We start from the raw sequence: 23,315 nt of genomic DNA on the forward strand, positions 1-23,315 counted from the left end.
ATCCAGTCATAAGCTGAGAAAAGCTCCACATCCATAAATACTTCCCCAAATTACCTAAGTCAGGCCCCAAAGCCTACAGTAATCCTAACATCCTGTTACAGAGATACTGTACAGATACACATAATGTGTAGTCTTTCTTAGAGCAGTCAGTATGCCCAACTTCCTTTGACTAATAAATGTATCAAGAACAACAGCCAGCAAACTCAAGCCAAATCCTCTCTGTGGCCTTTTTTTCCTATGACTTGAAAGCTATGAGTGATTTTTTGTAAATCAAAGGATTGTTTCAAATCAAACAAAATGAGGAGAATATGTAACAGAGACTATATATGTCTCACAAATGCTAAAATATCTCTTATTCGACCCTTCAAGAAAAATTTGCCAACTCCTGGTCAAGAACTGTGAAGGGTCTGAGATTTTACTGTACTTACAAGCTGCCAAGCTAATTTGCATCAGTTTCATAGATGATGACAAAAGACACAAGATTCCTGGATCAGAGAAGAAGGACTTTATTACTGGAAGCAGTAGCTAGATTGTCAGCATGTTTACACTGGTTTCCTGAGCCCCAGTTCTAACAGGGAGATGTGGAGGGCCAGATGACACCAGTATATTCAGGGTGTTGCTTTACAGAAAAAGAATCCAGGGCGAAGCAGTGTCCAGCACTTTTCAAGCAACAGCAAAGGTTATAACAGTTAAACCAGTCTCTTGCTTGCCGCCTGAACAGAAGTGAGGTTGCAGTTACCATGACATTTAGTTGCCTCTATTACTTTACACAGAAACTATTTACAATGAGAAGATGGGTGAGCCTTGCAGTCTGGCAGTCTCAGAAAGAACACACAGGGGCACCCAGGTCCCTTGATGGACTGCCTCTCCCCTACAGTGGGCTCCTGGTGGTCACTCTTTGAAGGTCATTGACAGAAGTGAAATTTCCACCAAGACTGAGTTCAGATCTTCATGGCTACAAACAGGACCCACAACTTGCTAGGCTGGACAGCTGAAATCTTTTCCATAGTCTCCTGGTTAAAGCCCTCATTCCTGGAATGGGGTGGAGAAGGCAATGGCACCCCACTCCAGTACTCTTGCTGGAGAATACTAGGGACAGAGGAGCCTAGTGGGCTGCCGTCTATGGGGTCGCATAGAGTTGGACACGACTGAAGCGACTTAGCAGCAGCAGCAGCAGCAGCAATATTTTGTTGAGGGCCTTCGTGTTGGGTTTTACTTTCTTTTCCTTGGAATAAAGTGTCAGGGATCCTTCTGTTATTTGATCAGAAGAGTATCTGTTATCAGATATCTGTTATCTGAACTGCTCCTTAGTGAAATTGTTTTCTAGCTTTCTAACATTTTTTTCCCTGAGGCCTGTCTGCTTCTTTTGTTGTCTATTAGAAGGAAAGTCTATGGGAAGAGGATAGGCAGAGATCTCATAAGTCTATGCTTGAGCTGGTCCTGGGCTGATGAGCGCAGTCTCCTCGGACCAGTGTCTCTGAACCAACTTTGCCTCAAGTCTCTGTTTTAAAATTATATGAAGACTTTCTCCTGAGTATTGTCTTTGTGTCCCTGATTCCTTTAATTCCACCTACTTCAAAGCAAGAGGTTTGTCCAACTTGTGTTTGGTGATGCTGAGCCTTTGGCCAACTTCCAGAGATGCAGCATTGCACAAGCATATCTTTGGGGAACACTGCAGTTCTCGTGGGTTCCTTGCAATCAAAAACTGCCACTTCCATGTCCCAAACCTTCTTCCTTCATGTTTCACACCACAACATTAACTTGTACGCTTAGCTTTCTAACTGGCATAGTTAGGAATATCTAGTCCAGATAAACAGTCAAAATATTAAAAAAAAAAGTTGTCACACTTTTAGCGTTTATTTTGTGAACCCTGAGAAGTGTTTATACTGAATAGCCCTAGTTATATACTGAATAGCCCTAGTTATATACTTATAAGAATACAAAGCTTAACTTAATTCCAAAAGAAAAGAAGACGTTATGGTATGTATTTTACATTTTAATTTACTATATAAAAATAATGTCAACACAATGTTTTGTTTTATACAGGACTAGGGTTAAACTTCTCATAATTTAAATTTCTTAAATTTGCAAAGTTGGTTTTATGAGTTAAATGAATTATCATTGTTTCTACAACATGGTTAAAATTATATTCATACATGTGTGCATATATAAATACATATATAAAAATAAAATATATGTTATTATATTTAACTAAAAGAAATGGTAATAACAGATATCTTTTTCAATAGTTAAATTCTTAGAATGCTACAAATAATGAGGAATTAATGTGTTAGCTAAAAATCATAAATTCCAGATCCTTAACTAACTTTAAGATGTGAGACACAGAATTAAATTAACTAATAATTAATCTTTTGATGCCTGGACAATTTCTAAGTAAAAAGCAGGATGAAAAACCACTGGTTCCGTTCAGTTTAGTTCAGTTCAGTCACTCAGTCATGTCCAACTCTTTGCGACCCCATGAACTGCAGCCCACCAGGCCTCTCTGTCCATCACCATCTCTTGGAGTTCACTCAAACTCATGTCCATCCAGTCGGTAATGCCATCTAGCCATCTCATCCTCTGTCGTCTCCTTCTCCTCCTGCCCCCAATCCCTCCCAGCATCAGAGTCTTTTCCAATGAGTCAACTCTTCACATGAGGTGGCCAAAGTACTGGAGTTTCAGCTTTAGCATCATTCCTTTCAAAGAACACCCAGGGCTAATCTCCTTTAGAATGGACTGGTTGGATCTCCTTGCAGTCCAAGGGACTCTCAAGAGTCTTCTCCAACACCACAGTTCAAAAGCATCCATTCTTCGGTGCTCAGCTTTCTTCACAGTCCAACTCTCACATCCATACATGACCACAGGAAAAACCATAGCCTTGACTAGACAGACCTTTGTTGGCAAAGTAATGTCTCTGCTTTTGAATATGCTATCTAGGTTGGTCATAACTTTCCTTCCAAGGAGTAAGTGTCTTTTAATTTCATGGCTGCAGTCACCATCTGTAGTGATTTTGGAGCCCCCCAAAATAAAGTCTGACACTGTTTCCACTGTTTCCCCATCTATTTCCCATGAAGTGATGGGACCAGATGCCATGATCTTCGTTTTCTGAATGTTGAGCTTTAAGCCAACTTTTTCACTCTCCTCTTTCATCAAGAGGCTCTTTAATTCTTCACCACTTTCTGCCATAAGGGTGGTGTCATCTGCATATCTGAGGTTATTGATATTTCTCCCAGCAATCTTGATTCCAGCTTGTGCTTCTTCTAGCCCAGCGTTTCTCATGATGTACTCTGCATAGAAGTTAAATAAGCAGGGTGACAATATACCGACTTGATGTACTCCTTTTCCTATTTGGAACCAGTCTGTTGTTCCATGTTCAGTTCTAACTGCTGCTTCCTGACTTGCATACAGGTTTTTCAAGAGGCAGGTCAGGTGGTATGGTATTCCCATCTCTTTCAGAATTTTCCACAGTTTATTGTGATCCACACAGTCAAAGGCTTTGGCATAGTCAATAAAGCAGAAATAAATGTTTTTCTGGAACTCTCTTGCTTTTTAGATGATCCAGTGGATGTTGGCAATTTGATCTCTGGTTCCTCTGCCTTTTCTAAAACCAGCTTGAACATCTGGAAGTTCATGGTTCACGTATTGCTGAAGCCTGGCTTGGAGAATTTTGAGCATTACTTTACTAGCGTGTGAGATGAGTGCGGTAGTTTGAGCATTCTTTGGCATTGCCTTTCTTTGGGATTGGAATGAAAACTGACCTTTTCCAGTCCTGTGGCCACTGCTGAGTTTTCCAAATTTGCTGGCATACTAAACATAATTTTTGTTTACTCCTATATTTAGGAAAGGAAATGGATTAACAAAATACACATATGTCTCTGGGTGGTATGTATGCTTATTTTTACTACCTCCAAATTATTAAAATGATATAAAAATGCACATTCACGGAGAAAAAAATTAGTGAGAGAATTACTGGTTTCCTGTCTTCCAATATACTCTTTTTAAAAATTATTGTTTAAATTTTGGCTGTGCTAAGTCTTTGTTTCGGTGCATGGGCTTATTTCTCTAGTTGCAGCTTACAGGGACTTTAGTTGCTGTGCATTGGCTTAGTTGCCCCATGGCATGTCAGATCTTAGTTCTCTCACTAGGGATCAAACCCAAGTCCTCCGTATTGCAAGGCAGATTCTTAACCACTGGGCAACCAGGGAAGTCCTGCTGGGCTTTATTCTACTGCTGCTGCTAAGTCGCTTCAGTCGTGTCTGACTCTGTGTGACCCCATAGACGGCAGCCCACCTGGCTCCACCGTCCCTGGGATTCTCCAGGCAAGAACACTGGAGTGGGTTGCCATTTCCTTCTCCAATGCATGAAAGTGAAAAGTGAAAGTGAAGTCGCTCAGTCCCGTCCGACTCTTAGCGACCCCATGGACTGCAGCCTACCAGGCTCCTCCATCCATGGGATTTTCCAGGCAAGAGTACTGGAGTGGGTTGCCATTGCCTTCTCCGTTAGTAGACTTCAAATTGAGGATTGTTAGGAATTCTTTAGAAGATGATAATGACTGGAGAAAATGAGCAGCTTTCATTCTAAGACCAAGAAACAAGGCTAATTTCTCAATATTTTTCTATTTGTTGTTGTTCAGTTGCTAACTCATGTCTGACTTTGTCACCCCATGGACTGCAGCATGTCACGCTTCCCCCTCCTTTACTATCTCCTGGAGTTTTCTCAAATTCATGTCTATTGAGTCAGAGATGCTATCTAACCATCTCATCCTCTGCCATTCCTTTCTCCTTTTGCCTTCAATCTTTCCCAGCATCAGGATCTTTTCTGATATGTCAGCTCTTCGAATCAGGTGGCCAAAGTACTGGAGGTTCAGTTCAACATCAGTCCTTCCAACGAATATTCAGAGTTGACTTCCTTTAGGATTGTCTTCTTTGATCTCCTTGCAGTCCAAAAGGACTCTCAAAAAAGGCTTCTCCAGCACCACAATTTGAAAGCATTAGTTCTTTGGTGCTCAGCCTTCTTTATGGTCCAACTCTCACATCTGTACATGACTACTGGAAAAATTAATTTTCTAATTTTTCAGCTCTACAACTGATCTTGCCTTTTATTGTATTTTGACAGCAACATTACTGAACCAACATTAGTGGGGCAGTTTTAAGGGATTTAAAAACTAAATGATCTACAATTTTCAGCCCCTTGACTGTTAAAGGCAATAGATTATTAATGCTATATCTTACTACATTAAATATCATTACTCTCAAGGTGTAGAGAAATGGTACCCCCTCCTATACTGTTGGTGGTAATATAAATTGGTGCAGCCACTATGGAGAACAGTTTGGAGGTTCCTTAAAAAAGGTAAAACTAGAACTACCACATGATCCAGCAATCCTACCCCTGGACATATGTATGGATAAAACTCCAATTGGAAAAGATACATGCACCTCAATATTCATAGCGGCACTATTTACAATAGTAAAGACATGGAAGCAACCTGAATGAATGAATGGATAAAGAAGACGTAGTATGCAATGGAATACTACTCAGCCAAACAAATAATGAAATAATGTCATTTGCAGCAATATAGATGGAGCTAGACATGATCACACTAACTGAAGTCAAAGACAAATAGTATGACATCACTTATATGTGGAATCTAAATTATGATACGAATGGACTTATTTACAAAACAGAAACAGGCTCACAGACAGAGAACAAACATGGTTATCAAAGGGGAAAGAAGGAGGGATAAATTAAGAGTTTGGGATCAGCAGATACAAACTACTGTACATGAAACAGATAAATAACAAGGGCTTACTGTATAGCCTAGGAAACTACATTCAATATCTTGTAAGAAACTTTAATGGAATAGGAAAAAAAAGAATCATTACCCTTCAAAAAAAAAAAAAAAAACACATAATTTACCCCCAAAGAGAAACTGCTTTTGCTTATTGCTATAAAACTGAATGTTTGTGTCCTCCTCAAATTCATAAGTTGAAATTCTTTTTTTTTTTCTTCTATAAGTTGAAATTCTAATTCCAGAGTGATAGTACTAAGAGTGAGACCTTTGTGGGGGTGACTAAGACCTTACTCAAAAAAGACCTCAGAGACCACTCTTCTTCCCACCAGATGAGGATGCAATGTGAAGACTCAGGTGTTTCTCTGAGAGTGGAGAGAGTGTAGGCTCTCACCAGACACTGAGTCTACGGGTGCCTTCATCCTGGACTTCCTAGCCTTCAGAATTATCAGGAATAAATCTGTCTATAGGACACCTGCTGCTTCTGCTGCTGCGTTGCTTCAGTCGTGTCTGACTGTGCGACTCCATAGACGGCAGCCCACCAGGCTCCCCGTCCCTGGGATTCACCTAGTATAGGTCATTCTCTTGTAGCAGCCTTAATGGACCAAGTCACTGTTTGTGTGGGAAGTAAATTTCAGTATCTTCTGAGGAGACTCTAATTGACTCTCCTAATGTATCATAGGACTTCCCTGGTGGCTCAGACGGTAAAGTGTCTGTTTACAATGCGGGAGACCCGGGTTCTATCCCTGGGTTGGGAAAATCCCCTGGAGAAGGAAATGGCAATCCACTCCAGGACTATTGCCTTGAAAATCCAATGCACAGAAGAGCCTGGTAGGCTACAGTCCATGGGGTCGCAAAGAGTCGTATCATAAAACCCTGACTTCCTCGAATTCCTCTGTGGTGAGATAGTCAAGTAGTACTGGATGTTCTGATACAAGTATAAATAGAGTAGATAGTACTGGGGATAAATAAAAAGGTTCTTTTTAACGTGTTTGTGGTGAAGTTTAGGAAAATACTATTGTAACAGGAAAATCTACAGAATAGTCAAAATTTCTCAAATTCAGCTGCAAAATGGCTGAAGAGTGAATACAGAAAAGTGAACCACATTCTTCTACAGATCTCTCTGCAGTGCACATAAGGAAAATTGCTTTCTTTCAAATCAGGTAAAAGAATTTGGTTATGTCAATCACAAAGTTGACTTTTCCCCTTTTCTTCTATAGTAAGATACTTTTTTTAAATGGCCCATGGGGTATGTTTAAGGTAGACATGCCACAGTAAACTGAGTTTATATCAATAAATTGAGCTTGTGTTCTCAACTCTCCTATTAGCATCTCGTTAGACAGCTATTAAACTGTAGCCCCTTGAGGCTGGCCAGGAGAAGGGGACAAGATGGAAAAAGCCACCATCTAAGGAACGGAGAGGGGGAAGATCCAATATTTATGATTTTTTGATTTGCGTGATGCTTTTACCTTCCATGTTCTCCATTAACCAATTGATTCTGTGAGAAGGTGTGTAACTTGACTGAGGTCAAAAGGCAGCTAACAAACACCAGTGCCCCGGCATTGATCTAGGCGAGTCCACTAAAAACACAAAATAAAAAATAACCCCCAAAGCAACACCTTCCCCCAAACAGCTTTCCCTTCTATAGGGGTTTATCAAGAGGCCATTTGATAGGTGGGTACGACCTCGTCGGGACGGCAACCTTGGCTCGGCAAACCTCTCACCAGGCTGCAGCCTGGTTAAAGCAGAGACCACACTGCACTGGCCAGGGGCCAACACTGCGGGGCCGTCCGGGAGCACTCAGTGCGCTCTCTGAGGACTGACTCCCAGACCCCGGGCGCAGGTGCGCGCGCACCTGTCGCCTGCCGCGTGCGCGCTGCGCGTGGGGGCGGGGTCGGGGGCGGGGAGGAGGATGAGGTACGTGCTCCCGCGCGTGCGTCGGTCAAAGCTACCCCGTACGTGCGCCGTACGTGGGCGCTGCGTCCCCGCGTCCTGTGAGTTGCGGGCCGGGAGTCGGCCCCGCGCACCAAGTGGGAGTCTGGGCGGGGCGTTTCCCGGGCGGGCGCGGCGCCCCCTGGCGGCGGGCGGCGGCGGCGCGCGCGGTCAGGCGTTCTCCGCGGGCAGCCCGCGGCGGGGCCTTGCCTCCTAGCGCGGGGTCCTCGGCGGCCTGGGTGGCTCCTTCCCCCGCTGCTGTCGTAGGCGCGGACGGCTGCCAGTGCGGCTGCAGTTGGCTCGCGGCGGCGGCGGCGGCGGCGGCGGCCGAGGCAGAGGGGCGGGGGGTGGGGGGGGTTGAGGCGACAGGCGAAGGGGGCGGCGGGCGCGGCGGCGGCGGCGGGGCCCGGGGCCGGCGGCGGCGAGGGGGGCGAAGATGGCGGACGTGCTCAGCGTCCTGCGACAGTACAACATCCAGAAGAAGGAGATTGTGGTGAAAGGGGACGAAGTGATCTTCGGCGAGTTCTCCTGGCCCAAGAACGTGAAGACCAACTATGTGGTTTGGGGGTGAGTCTGCTGCGGCGGGGGGCAGGGCTGGGCGCCGCCGGGTCCCCCCCCCCTCTCTCTCCGAACCCCTCCCCCCCGCTCCCCTTGGGGGTGGAGGAAAACCAAGGGTGCTCCGGGGAAAAGTTTTCCCGGGAGCAGAAGTTGCAGCTCGTCTGTGAGGAGGAGCGGCGTCCGGAGGGGTCCCTCCTCCGCGGCTCCGTATGGAGGTTTCTGCCTCCGTGTGGAGGTCTCTGCCCCTGTGTGTTGGAGAGCCGGCCGGGTGCATAGGTGCATATAAAGGAGCGCCCCGCCGGGTCCTAGGGCTGCTCTTTTTGTCCTTTAGTTGTTGTTGTTTTTTAAATTTCTCTCTGAGGCTTTTCTGCGTTGGTCTCTGCTGGCCCTTGGCAGCTCCTGGTCGGTTCCGTCTCCTTTCGCGATTCCGTCAAGCAGAGAGAGAAGGGAACCCACTCCATCAGGTTAGGACGGGAAAGAGATTTCGGCGACCTGGGACAAGTCGTCGGAATCTGTTGGAGTTGAAGGCAGGGGTCTTCCTCAGGGAGAAAGTTCCTGCATTGAAATGAAGTCAACTTTGCCGTTCTAAATGGGAAACGGGTAGAGTGTGCGACTGGGGGAAATGTGTGTGAAGAGAGTGTTTCTGGGAATGTTGATTCCGGTGGGGGTTGCCCGACTTTAAGTCCTTAAGGAAGACACCTGAAGGGAGGTCTGTGGGTAACCTACATGGGAAAAGTATCTGAAAAAAATAGATATATGCATATGTACTTCAAAAGAAAAAAAGGTCTGATCATCGTGAGGGGCTTTTTGAGTGAACCGTCTCTCAGTGGCGTTTCATTTGGATAGCTAGAACCCTAGACGGAAACTTCCATACTTGCTTTGCTTGATTGAATGGGAGCAGTGGACTTTAGGAAGAGTTGATGAAAAGCTAGGGGAAGTTTAGTTCCTTGGTTTTTATTTACTTTTTTGGCATCTTGGGCTGCTTATGGTTTAATTAGCTTTGTGCAGATGGCTAAAATCATTCTGAGTTTTCTGTTTTTTTTTCCTTTCAAAAGGAACTTGCACAGGCAGATTTACATTTTAAAAACAAATTAACAGCTTATGTGAAGAAAAGTTTATTTGATTTGAGGAGGAACAAGCTGGAAAAGGTTAGGAGTCCTCTGCCCCACACATTGTGTAGGAGCTCAGCGCTGATTGGATTTTTGACTGATGGGTTTTTCTTGAAAAAATGGTTGAGTATTCACAGTGTGAGGGTGTTCAGTCCGAGAACTGGAAAATATTTTGAAAACCTGGGTCGGTGCCTCAAAGGAGGTTACCTCAGTCAGAGTGGAAGAGATGACACATAAGTTGATAAGAATCGAATTCCAGTTCCTAAAGAGAGCAATCACTTCTAACTGGGAAAGTTTTCATAGAAGTGTGTTTGACCTATGGACATGCTAGGTTTTTCTTGAATAAATGAATGAACAAATGTTAAGGAATGGATAGGAATTCTGAGGACGAAGTAGTGGGCTGGGTCTTCGCAGCTGAGGGAACTGCGTGCTTAAAGACCTGAGAGCTGGAAAGGAAATGTTTTGATAGCTGAGTGAAGCCAGTAGTAAGAAAAGTGTGCTTAGAACAGTAGATTTCAAACCTTTGCAGCAGTGAATCACAACAATACATGTATTTTCATTGAGTGTTATTCTCTTTGTATAGGGAAATGCACACATATGCATGACCTTAATATTTACCCTTACTGAATGCAGTGCATTGTTTTTTTTTAATGTATCATGAAGAGATACAACTTGTTAATCATGTATTATCTACTTCATAGTACAGTGATAAGTGATATGTGGTTTGAAGTATATTGATTTAGAGAAAAAGTGGAAATAGAGGCTAGAAAAATAAGTTTGAGACTGATTATATTGAGCCATATTCAGATGGATTTAAACAATACGTTGATATTTCTAGATGGGGAGAATGTAATAGGACAGTGGGATTGGACAGTAACATTTGTTGAGCAAGTAGTATTATGTATTTGCATGAAAGGGCTTGCACTCCTGGACGACTGTTTTATCACAGGTAGAATTAGTTTTGGTTTTACATCACTGATTTAATTTGAGAGAAGTCATAAGAATCATAAGAATCTCTGAATTTAATTGTAGTGTTAAAGAATGTTGGTAAGGGTGTTTTCTCAGCAGAATCTTACTTAGAAAACATGGTAAGTTTCTTGCAAGTTTAGCCTAAGTGACTAGTGTGCTTCTTTTAATCAGTTTGTTTCTCTTAAGGATCCTTCCTAACTGATTAGGTTTCTCTATTAACAAAGCCCAGAAGCTAATTTGGACCAAATTCTAAAAAGTCTGTAGTAATAAAGTTTGAATAGTACTTTCCTTACCTCTTGCTTTTTGTCATTGTTTGCATTTGTATTTCTTTTGCCCAAATGCCGTTTTCACTTATTAGATTTCATACTCTTAAGAATATTTTTCTTTGGATAGCACCGTGTGTGTAGATAATATTATATGATTAAGCCCAAGGAGTTGTATTAGAATTGTGAGTAACAATCTTGTCTTAATCATTTCAGGACTGGGAAGGAAGGCCAACCTAGAGAGTACTACACATTGGATTCGATCTTATTTCTACTTAATAATGTGCACCTATCGCATCCTGTCTATGTCCGACGTGCAGCTGTAAGTAGAATTCATTTAGAGACTTGTTTTGAATTTGATAGTTGATCCTATTTGGCGATAACTTCCCTCATGAGTTTCAGATCAAAAGAATGAAAGGTTTATCTGTAATAAAGTCTCCTGGAGGGTCAAAGTTAGATCAATTTATGTGGATTTTTTTTAATTTGTGATTTTTTTTTTTTAATTTGTGAGTTGTGAGTAATGTTTATATTAGTAGGAGTTTCAGAGCTGTTTTTTAGGGATGTTTTAAAAATTGTGTAAGCCTGTGGGAAGACTCAGATATTCAGAACTCTAGTTTCAGTTCAGTTCGGTTGCTCAGTCTTGTCTGACTTTGCGATCCCATGGATTGCAGCACGCCAGGCTTCCCTGTCCATCACCAACTCCTGGAGCCTACTCAAACTCATGTCCATTGTATCGGTGATGCTATCCAATCATCATCCCCTTCTCCTCCCACCTTCAATCTTGCCCAGCATCAGGGTCTTTTCCAGTGAGTCGGTTCTTCATATCAGGTGACCAAAGTACTGAAGTTTTAGCTTCAGCATCAGTCCTTCCAATGAATATTCAGGACTGATCTCCTTTAGGGTGGACTGGTTGGATTTCCTTATAGTCCAAGGGACTCTCAAGAGTCTTCTCCAGCACCACAGTGCAAAAGCATCAATTCTTCGGCGCTCAGCTTTCTTTATAGTCCAACTCTCACATCTGTACATGACTACTGGAAAAACCATAGCTTTGAGTAGATGGACCTTTGTTGGCAAAGTAATGTCTCTGCTTTTTAATATGCTGTCTAGGTTCTTCCAGGGAGCAAGCGTCTTTTTATTTCATGGCTGCAGTCACCATCTGCAGTGATTTTGGAGCTCTAGTTTAATCTCAAAGAAAAAAGGATTTTTTGGCATCAAAAAGAGTCAGGTTTAGTAGACAGCTTTTTTCCCTTCCCTTTTTTTTTTCCCCCCCCTTTTTTCAGGGATTGTAGTTCCCTGACCTGGGATCAGACCCATACCCCCTGTAGTGGAAGTGTAGAGTCTCTACCACTGGACTGCTGGGAAGTTCCAGTAGACAGCTTTTTAAAATGAATTTTTTAATCAACAAACTTTTTTCATTGTTGATAAATTTATTTGTTTTCAGATGATTGAAAGGTGCCTGCTTTCTGCCTCAGAGTGCTTGAACACAGCTTCTTTGAACAAGAAATATATGTTTAGTGTCAAGTGTGTATTGAAAAATGCACTATGTGGGGTGAAAGTATTTGTGACTTGGGAAATTGTGGTATAAAATAGCAGCGTCTTGCTCTATAAAGCTCTGTTAACTCAGGTCTTTAAAAATGAAATCAGGCACTGATTAGAATGTTTTGTTGAATAGGTCCATTCATTTTGAGGTAATAAAGATAGTCCAGACTCTTTGTTTAGGTTTACATTATGTCTCTGGGGAATGACTGTAGCACATAACTGATGCCATAACTGTTACTGTGGTCCTTAGGATCTTTGGTCCCATAAGGTTTAACTATCATTTCTCTTGAATATTTGCTAGATTGAAAGGGTAGAATTTGGAAAGTCTAGGGTTCTACAAAATTTTTAACTCCTTTGTTGCTCTTTCCTTTGAGCAGACCTTCTGAAACAACTTTTTCTGACTCATAGCCCCTGTTTTCTGTTGGTGATAACATACATAATCCATTAGTGACTAAATGGTCAAGTGTATTATCAAACTTAGATACAGTAATTTAAAGAAAATTAATTCAAATCTTTTAACTTAATGGTAGTCCATGTAGACTAGTTTTTAAAAACAAGCCCCAAAAAACCTGTGCGCTCTTACTTGTTTATACTCATAAGCAGAAATTTAAATTTAACCTAACTTTTAAAAAACAAATTAACTTCAAGTGATTAAATATTGTTTATCTCGTGTCATTAGGGTGTATGTGCAGAATATTTGGTGCAGTAAAATATGGTCAGTATTTAGTATAAGGTAATTAGCCAAAATATTAAGGGTGCTTACTCATTGTTGCCTAAATAAAGTAACAGAGAGTTTCTAACTGTATAATCCTGTAACCAGCTTTTCCCTGTACTCTGCTATTGCTTGCTTACATTATGAAAACTGTGGAGAAAACTGTGGTAATGACAGAATTCATTGGATTTATCACCAAGGATGACTTGGTGCCTAAAGTATACAGTTTTATTTGTTTTGCTCACCTCTTTACAAATTGCTAATATAAGAGAACAAAGGAGAACTACTCATTTATCACAATAGACACATTTTCCAAATTTAATTTTTTACTCTTTGTCTCCTGCTTACAAATTTATGCACACTCAACAGTAGAGAAAAGAGATATGTAATGTAGAAAGTAAACAGCTGTCATTAACATTTTACTGTATAGTCTCCTAAATTTTTTCCCATTCCTAAACAACACATACCTGTTTTTTAGTCATTTTCTTTTTTTCTTTATTGAAGTATAGTCAGCATTCAATAGTAGTTTCAGGTGTACAGCATAGTGACTCTGCATTTATATACATTGTGACTTGATCACCACAGTAAGTCTAAGTAGTAACCGACTGTCATCATACAACATCTTTACAGTATTATTGATGATAGTCCTCATGCTATACATTACATTCCCATGACTGACTTCATAATTGGATTGATTGTTTTTTTGATGTTGAGTTGTGTGAGTTATTCTATTTTGGAGGCTAATCCCTTACTGAATATATTGTTTGCAAATATCTTCTCCCATTCAGTAGGTTGCCTTTTCATTTTGTTGATGGTTTCCTTCATGATGCAAAAGCTTTTTTGTTTGATGTAGTCCATTTGTTTATTTTTTTATTTTGTTGCCCTTGCCTGAGGAGGCAGATCCAGAAAAATACTGCTTAGATTCATATCAAAGAACACACTGCCTGTTTTTTTCTCCTGGAGTTTTATTGTTGTATTTAATCCATTTTGAGTTTATTTTTGTATATGTTATAAGAAAGTGGCCCAGTTTGATTCTTGTTCCTGTAGTAGTCCAGTTTTCCAAGCACCATTTCTTGAAAAGCCTGTCTTTTCCCTAGTGTATATTGTTGGGACATGTACTTATTGTTAATTATGAAAATTTAGTTTAAGTGCTAATTTAGTTTATTTGAAAGAGTTCAGGTACCATATTTTGAGGAGGTATGGTTAGGGTGTGAGAAACAAAAGTACTTTGGAAACCCTAAATAAAATGAACAGTCTATGGGACTAAATCCAAAACATCATGAGTAGAATTAATAAATACTTAGAATAATCCAAGGGAAAAAATAAGAATATAATTGGTATTTTGAAGAGGGTTAGGATTATTGTTTCATTTCTAATGGTTATCTTTTGTATATGTTACTGGAACTGAGAATAAAGTTACCAAAAATCAATATGCTTAAAAATTTTCAAGATTTTATTAGATTTGTTCAGTCTGGTTATTTTCTGGAAATATGATTCTAATATATGTTGCCAAGATAAGTTGGAATAAAATTCAGATGTTAAAAGTTGTTTAACTTTACTAAAGCTTCTTATAATTGTTATTGATTTGATAATCTATTTTAAAATTTTGGCTCTAGACCGAAAATATTCCAGTGGTTAGAAGACCTGACCGAAAAGATCTACTTGGATATCTCAATGGTGAAGCATGTGAGTAATTTTTAAGTTGGTCTCATTCTTAAACAGGAGTTGGTTTCCACTCCCTGTAAAATAAGAATCAGTGGGAAGAGATTATGAATTCTCATTATAAACTTCCCCTACCTGCAACTCTGTCCACGTGCTGCTTTCTCTTTCCTGTTACCGTGTATGCACTTTACTCCTAGGACCAGCTAGCCCTTCCCTGCATGTGAAGTCCATTGCCTTTTGCACTCTCAGAGACTTTTCCTTTGTAAATGGTTGCTTCTCTCTTGCATCATCAGTTCTCTTCTGAATCATTCCATTTAGGATGTACACAGTAATATCTCTCATTAACAACTTTTTTTAAACTCCCTCCTTCCTATTTGCTGGGCTTCCCAGGTGGCGCTAGTGGTAAATAACCTGCCTGCCAATTCAGGAGACATAAGATGCAGGTTCTATCTCTGGGTAGGAAAGATCCCTTGAGGAGGAAATGGAAACCCACTCCAGTATTCTTGCCTGGAGAATCCCATGGACAGAGGAGCCTGGCAATACAGTCCATGGGGTCGCAAAAAGTGGGACACAACTTAACAGACTTAGAATGCACACGCTTCCTGTTCTCTACTGCTCCATTTTTCTTCTCCTTTTTATTACAAAATTCTTTGTGAGAGTTGTGTGGTATCACTGCTTCCTCTTTACCTCTGATTCTCTCTTGAGTCTACTCTAGTCTAACTTTCTTCCTCACTGTCTCACTCACATCACTCTTATAAGGTCAATGCTGACGCATGATTGGCAGATCCTTTGGTCTCTGCTTTTCACAGCTAACCTGACCTCAGTAGCATTTGATACTGTTGACTGCTTACTCCTCTTTGGAAAGCTTTTCTTGACTTGGCATCTGGGGCAACAGACTCTTGAGGTTCTCTTTCTACTCATTGTCCACCTCACTTTTTTTCTTGATTCCTTATCTCCAACATTGACGTTTTACTGAGCTTCACATTTATAAATTCACTGTCAGCATCTTCTCTTGGGTATTGAACAGGTGTCTGAAATGTAACATATCCTAAATAGAGTGCCGACTCCCTCTTTCCCTTCTCGCCACAGACAATGAAAGAGCAGGTCTGGTCTCCCAGTGTTTCCATCTCAGCAAATGGTCCCCCATTCATGTAGTGGCTTAGGCTGCAAACCCTGGAGAAATCTTTGATTCCTCTTCTCTCATAGCTCACATCCTTTCCACCAGCAAATCCTTTCTTTATCTTTGAAAGTATGACAGCTTCTTAGCATTGTATAACCACCCTGATCCACCTTCTTCCTTAGACCATTGCACAGCCCTCTTGAAGGTCCTTGCTGTTCGTTTCCTACCGTGTAGTCTCTGCTCACCACTTAGAGGGACCTGTTTTTGAAGAGCATCTGAACTTGATTGTGTCACTCACCTGCTCAAGGCCATCCTGTACCTTCCCATCACACTTGGAATACAGCTCATCCTCCTTCCCTGACCTGCACAGTCATGCTCTGCTCATCTCTGTGACCTCATCAGCTCTCAGTCTCCCTGGTTCTTGTAGCTTTTCTGACTTTAGATCCTATGCACTTGCTATTCCCTCTGTGTTAATTTTGTTTCACATTGTCACATGGCTCACTACTCGCCACCCGATTCAGAGCTGTGCTCTAATGTTGATCCCTTGTGAATTAATACGTACGTTTATATTTTTATTTATGTTGTCATACACTTCTACATACCTACGTTGTAATATGTTGGGAATATGTTCTTTATAGTTGATTTCAGTCACATTGTAAGTTAAATGGTCAAAAATAGTTTGTCCTCTTACATACTTTTTATTACAGATCAATCTTTTATAATAAAATGCTTTTACAAACTTGCTTTAAAACTTAGTTTTTTAAGAGACGTAATCCTATATTAAGAAATGTAACAGATATTGAGTATTTCCCTTGCATAAATTTCTGATCTTACATATTCAAATATTTATCTTTTCACATATCTTTTTAAATCTTCAGCAACATCAGCCAGTATAGACAGAAGTGCCCCTCTAGAAATAGGTCTGCAGAGATCTACTCAAGGTATGTCTTGTTTCATGTTTATACTGAACTCTCAAACACCTGTCCCCAAACTGTACATTTATTTCTTTTTTTCTTACAGTCAAACGAGCTGCAGATGAAGTTTTGGCAGAAGCAAAAAAACCACGAATTGAGGTAATGGAACTTTATTTTTAAAGTGATTCTTTTTTTTTAAATGGAGATTGAAATTGTGTAGTAGTAAGAATTCTTTGCTCATTGTAGTCCTAAGAGCTTTTTTTCTTGAAAAGTGGTTATATTTGCAATTGATTAATAAGTAGCTTGAGCTCTTATATTCTATAAGATCTCTCACATACTGGCTGCATGATGGACAAATTACTTTATTTTCTTTGCCTTTATATCCTTGTTGATGGAAGTGTTGGACTAGATGAGTAGTCAGAGCCTGTTCTATAAAGGGCCAGACAAGCCCTCCTTCAGGCTTTTGGGGCCTTGTCTTCATCCAGTTCCTCCCCTCTGCACTGTAGGCAGAGCGGTGCATGAATGACGAGGCGAGGCTGTACTCCAAAAAAACTTCATAAAACGGGCAATGGGGCAGATTTGGCCTTTGTGTTGTGGTTCACTTTCCCTTGGAATAAGGTGGTGTGGGAGTTTGCTCCCCTCTGAAGAGCTGTGAACAGTTACTTTTTCCTATGTTAACTTGTCAGGTTAGATGATTTGGTAGTATTTTATAGTCAGCAAGTGGAATATTACTGTTGGTAAACAAGGACAGTTTATGTTGAATAGAACCCTTTAAGAAATGCAGCTAATGTTGAAAAGATAATTTATTAACTAGGTCAGTTGTCTTAAAACTTTACAAAGTTTTAAAATGTTAGGAATTTAAATTGTATAATTACAGTACTGTTTATTTAAGTTTATAACAAGCCTCAGATCAGTTACATATAAACATTCTGAAAATGGAAGATAATGCATTAGAGGCTTGCTTAAAATCTGAGAAATGACTAAATCGGCTATAAATAAATGACCAGTATAGGAATAACACTTGTAATCACTGGTAGGGTTAACATTACTAGAAACTGTAAGTCTTTTCATTTGATACTTGTGTAACAATCCAATAGTTGTACCTTTTGCCTGCTTCATGAACAGCAAAGCATCCACAGTTAGAAAAGGATAAGGAAAGTAACTCTTAGGGGCAAGGTTGGTTGGTAAATACATACAGTAGAATCACTGACAAAATTTCATGCCAAGATTATGTAATTTTGCTTCAGTGTACTCTGAGCCTTGTTTTTTCAGATAATGATAGAGATAATTAGCTCATTGTTGTTATTCTGCGCCAGGTGATACTCTATGTACTTGATGTACTTTGTTAACTCCTGTAATCCTCACCATCACCTCCTGAAGTCGGCAGTACCACATATGTCATCTGTGAGCTCACAGGCTCAGAGAGCAGTGACTTGCTGGGGAGCACATAACCAGGATTAGAGCCCAGGCAGTCTGGCTCCTGGCTGCTCCCCTCTGCAGGGTACAGATTTTGTGGCAGCAAAACTGAAATTTTCCACAACTCTTTGTGTGTAAAAGGAGGTTGTAACACATTGTGTACAAAATAAGTGAATTTAAATTCTTCATTTATTGGGGAAAAACTGAAATCCATGGTTTAATTATTTGAAAGAGTTGAATATCTCAGAATTGCAGATTTGCTAGGATTCTGATAACTTTAAAAATCAACAAGAAATAGCATAATAAAATTCTTTCCAGAGTATTTGTAGAGTTAAATTGAATTACATAAATAGCCATATTACACACCGAGAGTTTTCAGTTCAAATATCTGTTGAGGGCCTGCTAGGCACTTTGCCAGCAGAGAGAAACCTTGGGATCTGGTTGAAACCTAGGCTGCAGTTGTCTTTAAAATCAGTCTCTTAAGGAACTTGAGTAATATGTGTTAAACTTTTATTTTAGATGTAATTTAACACATTTGTTGAGATATTAGTCTTTGCATTCACCCCGGCAACATGGCAGTTTTAAGTTTAACATGGTTAGAACACAGTTAGAGCACGGCGTTTCTCTGGGTTTGTAGAATCTACTGATGGATTTTATACAATTTCATATTTGTTAGCCATAGACACTGACTCTGGTTCTCAGTTTTCTCATTTGTTGAATGTAGGCATTGAACTAGATCAGAGTTAGTAAGTTTTGTTTTTTAAGTAACCACTTTTCAGACTTAACTTTTACCTGAGATTCTAATACCTAAATAAGGTAGAAGCTGAGTTGCAAAGGTTGAAGTCAGGTATGAAATGGCTCATGGGCACTTTGTAGGAAGTGCATGGCGTTCTGAAGAAGATCCTTTGAAAAACATTCAGCTTTCACTTCTGGTGTTGTTCTGTGCTAAAAGGTTCAGGACCTGGGGCAATATACGAAAACCATCTGGATCCAAGATGAAAGTTTTGACTGTGGTTAAGGCTCCTCATCAGTTCAGTTCAGTCGCTCAGTCGTGTCTGACTCTTGGCGACCCCATGGACTGCAGCACGCCAGGCCTCCCTGTCCTTCACCATCTCCCAGAGCTTGCTCAAACTCATATCTGTTGAGTGGGTGATGCCATCCAACCATCTCATCCACTATCATCCCCTCCTTCTACCTTCAGTCTTTCCCAGCATCAGGGTCTTTTCCAAGGAGTCAGTTCTTCGCATCAGGTGGCCAAAGTATTGGGGTTTCAGCTTCAGCATCAGTCCTTCCAGTGAACATTTAGAACTAATAAAATGTTACTTTTCTGAGGAGAAGGAATTTTTTGTTGTATATTGTCTTTCTGAGTAAGAGTAGCTATGCTATATTATAAAAAAGCCTTAATCATAGGAAAAACTTACTAAAGTTTATTTGTAAGCTTTCAGTTCTAATCTTAGGTGCTCCAGCATACATTTGTTACTGTTTTTATGTAAAGTTCAGTTCAGTTGCTTAAGTCGTGTCTGACTGCGACCCCCTGGATTGCAACACGCCAGGCCTCCCTGTCCATCACCAACTCCGGAGTTTACTGAGACTCATGTCCATCGAGTTGGTGATGCCATCCAACCATCTCATCTTCTGTCGTCCCCTTCTCCTCCTGCCTTCAATCTTTCCGCATATCAAGGTCTTATCCAATGAGTCAGTTCTTTATGTAACTAAAAGTATTATAAAATTGACCCAAGGCCAGTGATGCCTGGGACTTTATAGGTGGGACCTTTGGCAAAAGTTACGTGCAGTGTTTATGGTTTTTTTGTTGTTTTAAAAGTTAAGTAAAATTTTAAAATATTTACTGACTATTTTCAGGATGAAGAGTGTGTACGCCTTGATAAAGAGAGATTGGCTGCTCGTTTGGAGGGTCACAAAGAAGGGATTGTACAGACTGAACAGATCAGGTAAGAATTTCTTTGATAGAAAATAGGCAATTTAGGCAGTATATATAAGTGTATGTGGAAACAGGGGTATTAACATGCTGTCTACATATATGACATTCTTCAGTGTGTGTCTCCCTGCCCTCAGTTCGAAAGAAGATGCTCGAGCATTTTTTATGATGGAGGATTGGAAGCCATTGTGCTGCTTAGGCTTTCTGGAAGTTTCTTGATTCTGATACCATATTGATCTTTTAAAAAATTATTCCATATCCAAGCCACTCATTTGTCATGAAATCTCTTATTGGTTTATAGCAGTGATCAGCAGACTTTTCCGGTAAAGTACCATATGTTAAATATTTACATTTATTGAGATTATTAACATGCTTAATTCTAGGTCAATAATTCGCTGCTGTTTTCTGTTTGTCTCTTTGTTCTTTTCAAAATTTTGTTCCCTAAAGCGCAGATTAACTTGATTTTGGATTAAATGAATATATGCTATGATTCTGTTCTGTCCTCTGTTGGCTGAGTAGTGTGTGCTGCTGTTCTCTCCGAGTGGCTGCTGGGGGTCGTTGTGTGTGGCGTGTGGCATCACAGTCTGCCTGCAGGGTCTGCCACCTTGTGTGCAGGGCAGGAACCTCAGCACGAGGCGCTTCCTGTTCTCTTTTGGCGTTTGTGCTGCTGTTGTCATACGTTTTACTCATAAACGTGTTCCAAACACCACAGTGCATTGTTCTTACTCTTGTTTAAGCATCTAGGGAAAATTGTGTGTACTATTTCCATGCCTCCTCTTCCCTGTTGTAGACTTATGTACCCGTTTTTTTCCTCTTTGGCCTGGCTGACTTACTTTTTTTTTTTTAACTTAACGTTCTTTTAACATTTCTTTCTGTTTAGGACTGCTGGTGTTTCTTTCAACTTTTTTATTTTGGAAAAAATCCCCCTCCCCCCCCCCCTTTTTAAAAAATTTTCATTGGATGTGGAATTCCAGACTACCTCTTTTTAAAGTGTGATATACCACTGTCTCCTTGATTGCATTGTTTCTGGTTAAAAATCTGCTGTTACCCCTTTTTCTTTTTTTGGTGGCAGCTTGTGGCTTGTGGGATCTTTGTTCCCTGATCAGAGATTGAACCTGGGGTCCTTGGCAGTGAAAGCATGGAGTCCTGACCACTGAACCACCAGGGAATTCTCTTTTGTGTCTTTTAATGTGGCTTTTTTCCTTTGACTACTTAAAAAGTTTTCTGTATTGCAGGTTTGGAACTATTTAATTATCACATAACTTTGGAGAGTGTTGTTCATGTTTCTTGTGCTTGAGTTTTTGAGGGGATTTTTGGGTTCATAATTTTCAGTGAATTTAGAAAAGCTTTTATACCGCTTCCTCAATTTTTTTTTCCCCCTTTCTCCCCTCTTTCTGACCTAATTACTCGTACTCATAATTGTTCAACAGCTCGCTTATGTTCTTTTCTTTTTTTGGATTGATTCTTTTTTCTGTTCATTTTGGATAGTTTCTGTAGTTTTGTATGTAGTTCTCTCATTTTTTCTTATATAATTATATTCGTATTATATTGGTAGTCTCGAACATTGTATTTTTTACCTTTACAAGTTAAATATACAGCCCATGTCTTTCTGTTGAATGTGTAGAATAGTTATATTATTTTGGTGCCTTTGCCAGTCCTGCAGTTTTTTCCAGTTTAGATTTCTCCTCGTTCTGGCTCACATGTTCCTGCTCCTTTATATGCCTGTACTGTTTGGATACCAGACATTGTGCATTTTACATTGTTGAGTGCTGGATGTTTTTGTGTTTTTCTAAATTTTCTTTTTTGTTTTGTTTTGGGACATAGTTACTCCTTTGAAACAGTTTGTTCCTTTTGAGTCTTGATTTTTTAATTTAAAGAATTGTTGTTTGAACAGTGTTTAGTTAGGGTGTAAGAATTGTTTGAACTGTGTGTAGTTACTGCCCACCATTGTTGAGACAGGACCATTTTGACCATTACGCCATCTAACGCCCCATAAATATGAGGTTTTCAGTCTGGCTGGTGGGACTAGGTTCTGCTCTTCCTCCTGTGTGGGTGCTGGACTCCGTTCCCTCTAGGTGGTTCTGTTCCTCGCTTTAGTTTCCAACTACTTATGGACTAATCAGTAATCTGCCAGAGTACTCGAGGGGTCCTGTGCAACTCTCTCTTCTCAGGCACTCTGGCCTGTGAGTTCGTGTACTCTTTGATCTTGCTGGAATCCCAGCTCTATTTTCCCAAATCAGGATATACGGTAAGTTTTGCCTGAGTTCTCCCCCCTGTGCTGTGTTGGGAACTTAACAAGGGTGTAAATTGCAACCTCCATAGGGCTTACTTACTCAGTTTTCATGTGTGAGAGATCACTGTCTTTCATTACTTGATAGAAGATATTGAGTAAACTGTTGTTTCATATATTTTGACTGTTTCAAGGTAGGATGATTAACCAATGCCTGTTACTTCATCCTGGCTAGAAGTAAAACTCCAGAGCTTGTCCAGTGCACGTTTTGATTATAGTTTAGAAAAGTGTTTGAATTTGGCTCAAGGTATGCTGGTATGCTTTCGATTTTAAGGGAAAGCTGCATAGTATTATATAAAATGAATCAAATGCTGATAACATATTGAGCATCTGCTATAAAGTACTTTCATACCTAATGGAAATAAAATAGCATACTACATAATACTACCATGTTTAAACCTGCAGGAATTCCTGTCTTTTCCCCACATGTTGTTTAAACGTATTTCAAGATTGTCATCTTGTGATTAGAGTAATAATTTTATCAACTGCTGTTAAGGTATCCAAACTCTTTTTCTTGTTTTTATGTTGTAAGAAATGACACTAAGCTTATCATTTTAATGAAATCTATACTTTCATTGTTAAGTCTGTTTTTTTATTACTTCTGAAAGCATAGTTTCTGTTTGCTATTTCAGTGCTTTTTGAAAATGAAGTAAAAGAAAGAAAATGAGAACTTCAAAGTATCGTTTTATGTTCCAGACTTTAAAAGGGGTATATGTTTATGTGGCACATAAATGTCTCTGTCAGCTGTAAAATTGATATGTTGTGTATTATAACATAGATTTGAAACCTTGAAATAAATTTCAAGGAAAACCTAAACTTTGGATTCTTTACAGAATGAAATTCCTCCCCCCCCCCCCACCCCGCCTTTCAAGGTGTTGTGTGCACATGCTTATGGGGGGGGGTGTGTGTGTGTGTGTTTGTGTGTATGTATGTATGTATGTGTGTGTATTTGCATACAGGATGGGGAGGGTTAGCAAACAAAAGTCTCATATAAAAGGCTTTTTTGTGGAGGGAGAGCAGAGAAAGTTTTATTACAGGGCCACATAAGAAGGACCGGTGGCTTGTGCTCAGAAAACCCAAACTGATGGGTTTCAGCAAAGTATTTTT

At 40.2% G+C, this 23,315-nt stretch overlaps 1 protein-coding gene across 1 annotated transcript in view; it reads left to right on the forward strand.

The window, feature by feature from the left end:
* Positions 1-7,926: 7,926 nt before the first annotated feature.
* The window catches only part of CDC73 (cell division cycle 73), a 93,139-nt gene continuing 77,750 nt past the window's right edge, over positions 7,927-23,315 (forward strand). The window contains exons 1-6 of the mRNA XM_086345375.1: positions 7,927-8,287; positions 10,836-10,941; positions 14,487-14,556; positions 16,531-16,593; positions 16,673-16,725; positions 19,843-19,931. Of these exons, the coding sequence (XP_086201501.1) occupies positions 8,157-8,287; positions 10,836-10,941; positions 14,487-14,556; positions 16,531-16,593; positions 16,673-16,725; positions 19,843-19,931 (512 nt within the window). The 5' untranslated portion in view covers positions 7,927-8,156. The remainder of the gene's footprint in view (positions 8,288-10,835; positions 10,942-14,486; positions 14,557-16,530; positions 16,594-16,672; positions 16,726-19,842; positions 19,932-23,315) is intronic.

The sequence above is a fragment of the Bos grunniens genome, chromosome 16, assembly GCF_055505025.1.
Source record: "Bos grunniens cultivar Pamir isolate PY7600 chromosome 16, Bosgru_T2T1.0, whole genome shotgun sequence".
Taxonomy (NCBI): Eukaryota; Metazoa; Chordata; class Mammalia; order Artiodactyla; family Bovidae; genus Bos; species Bos grunniens.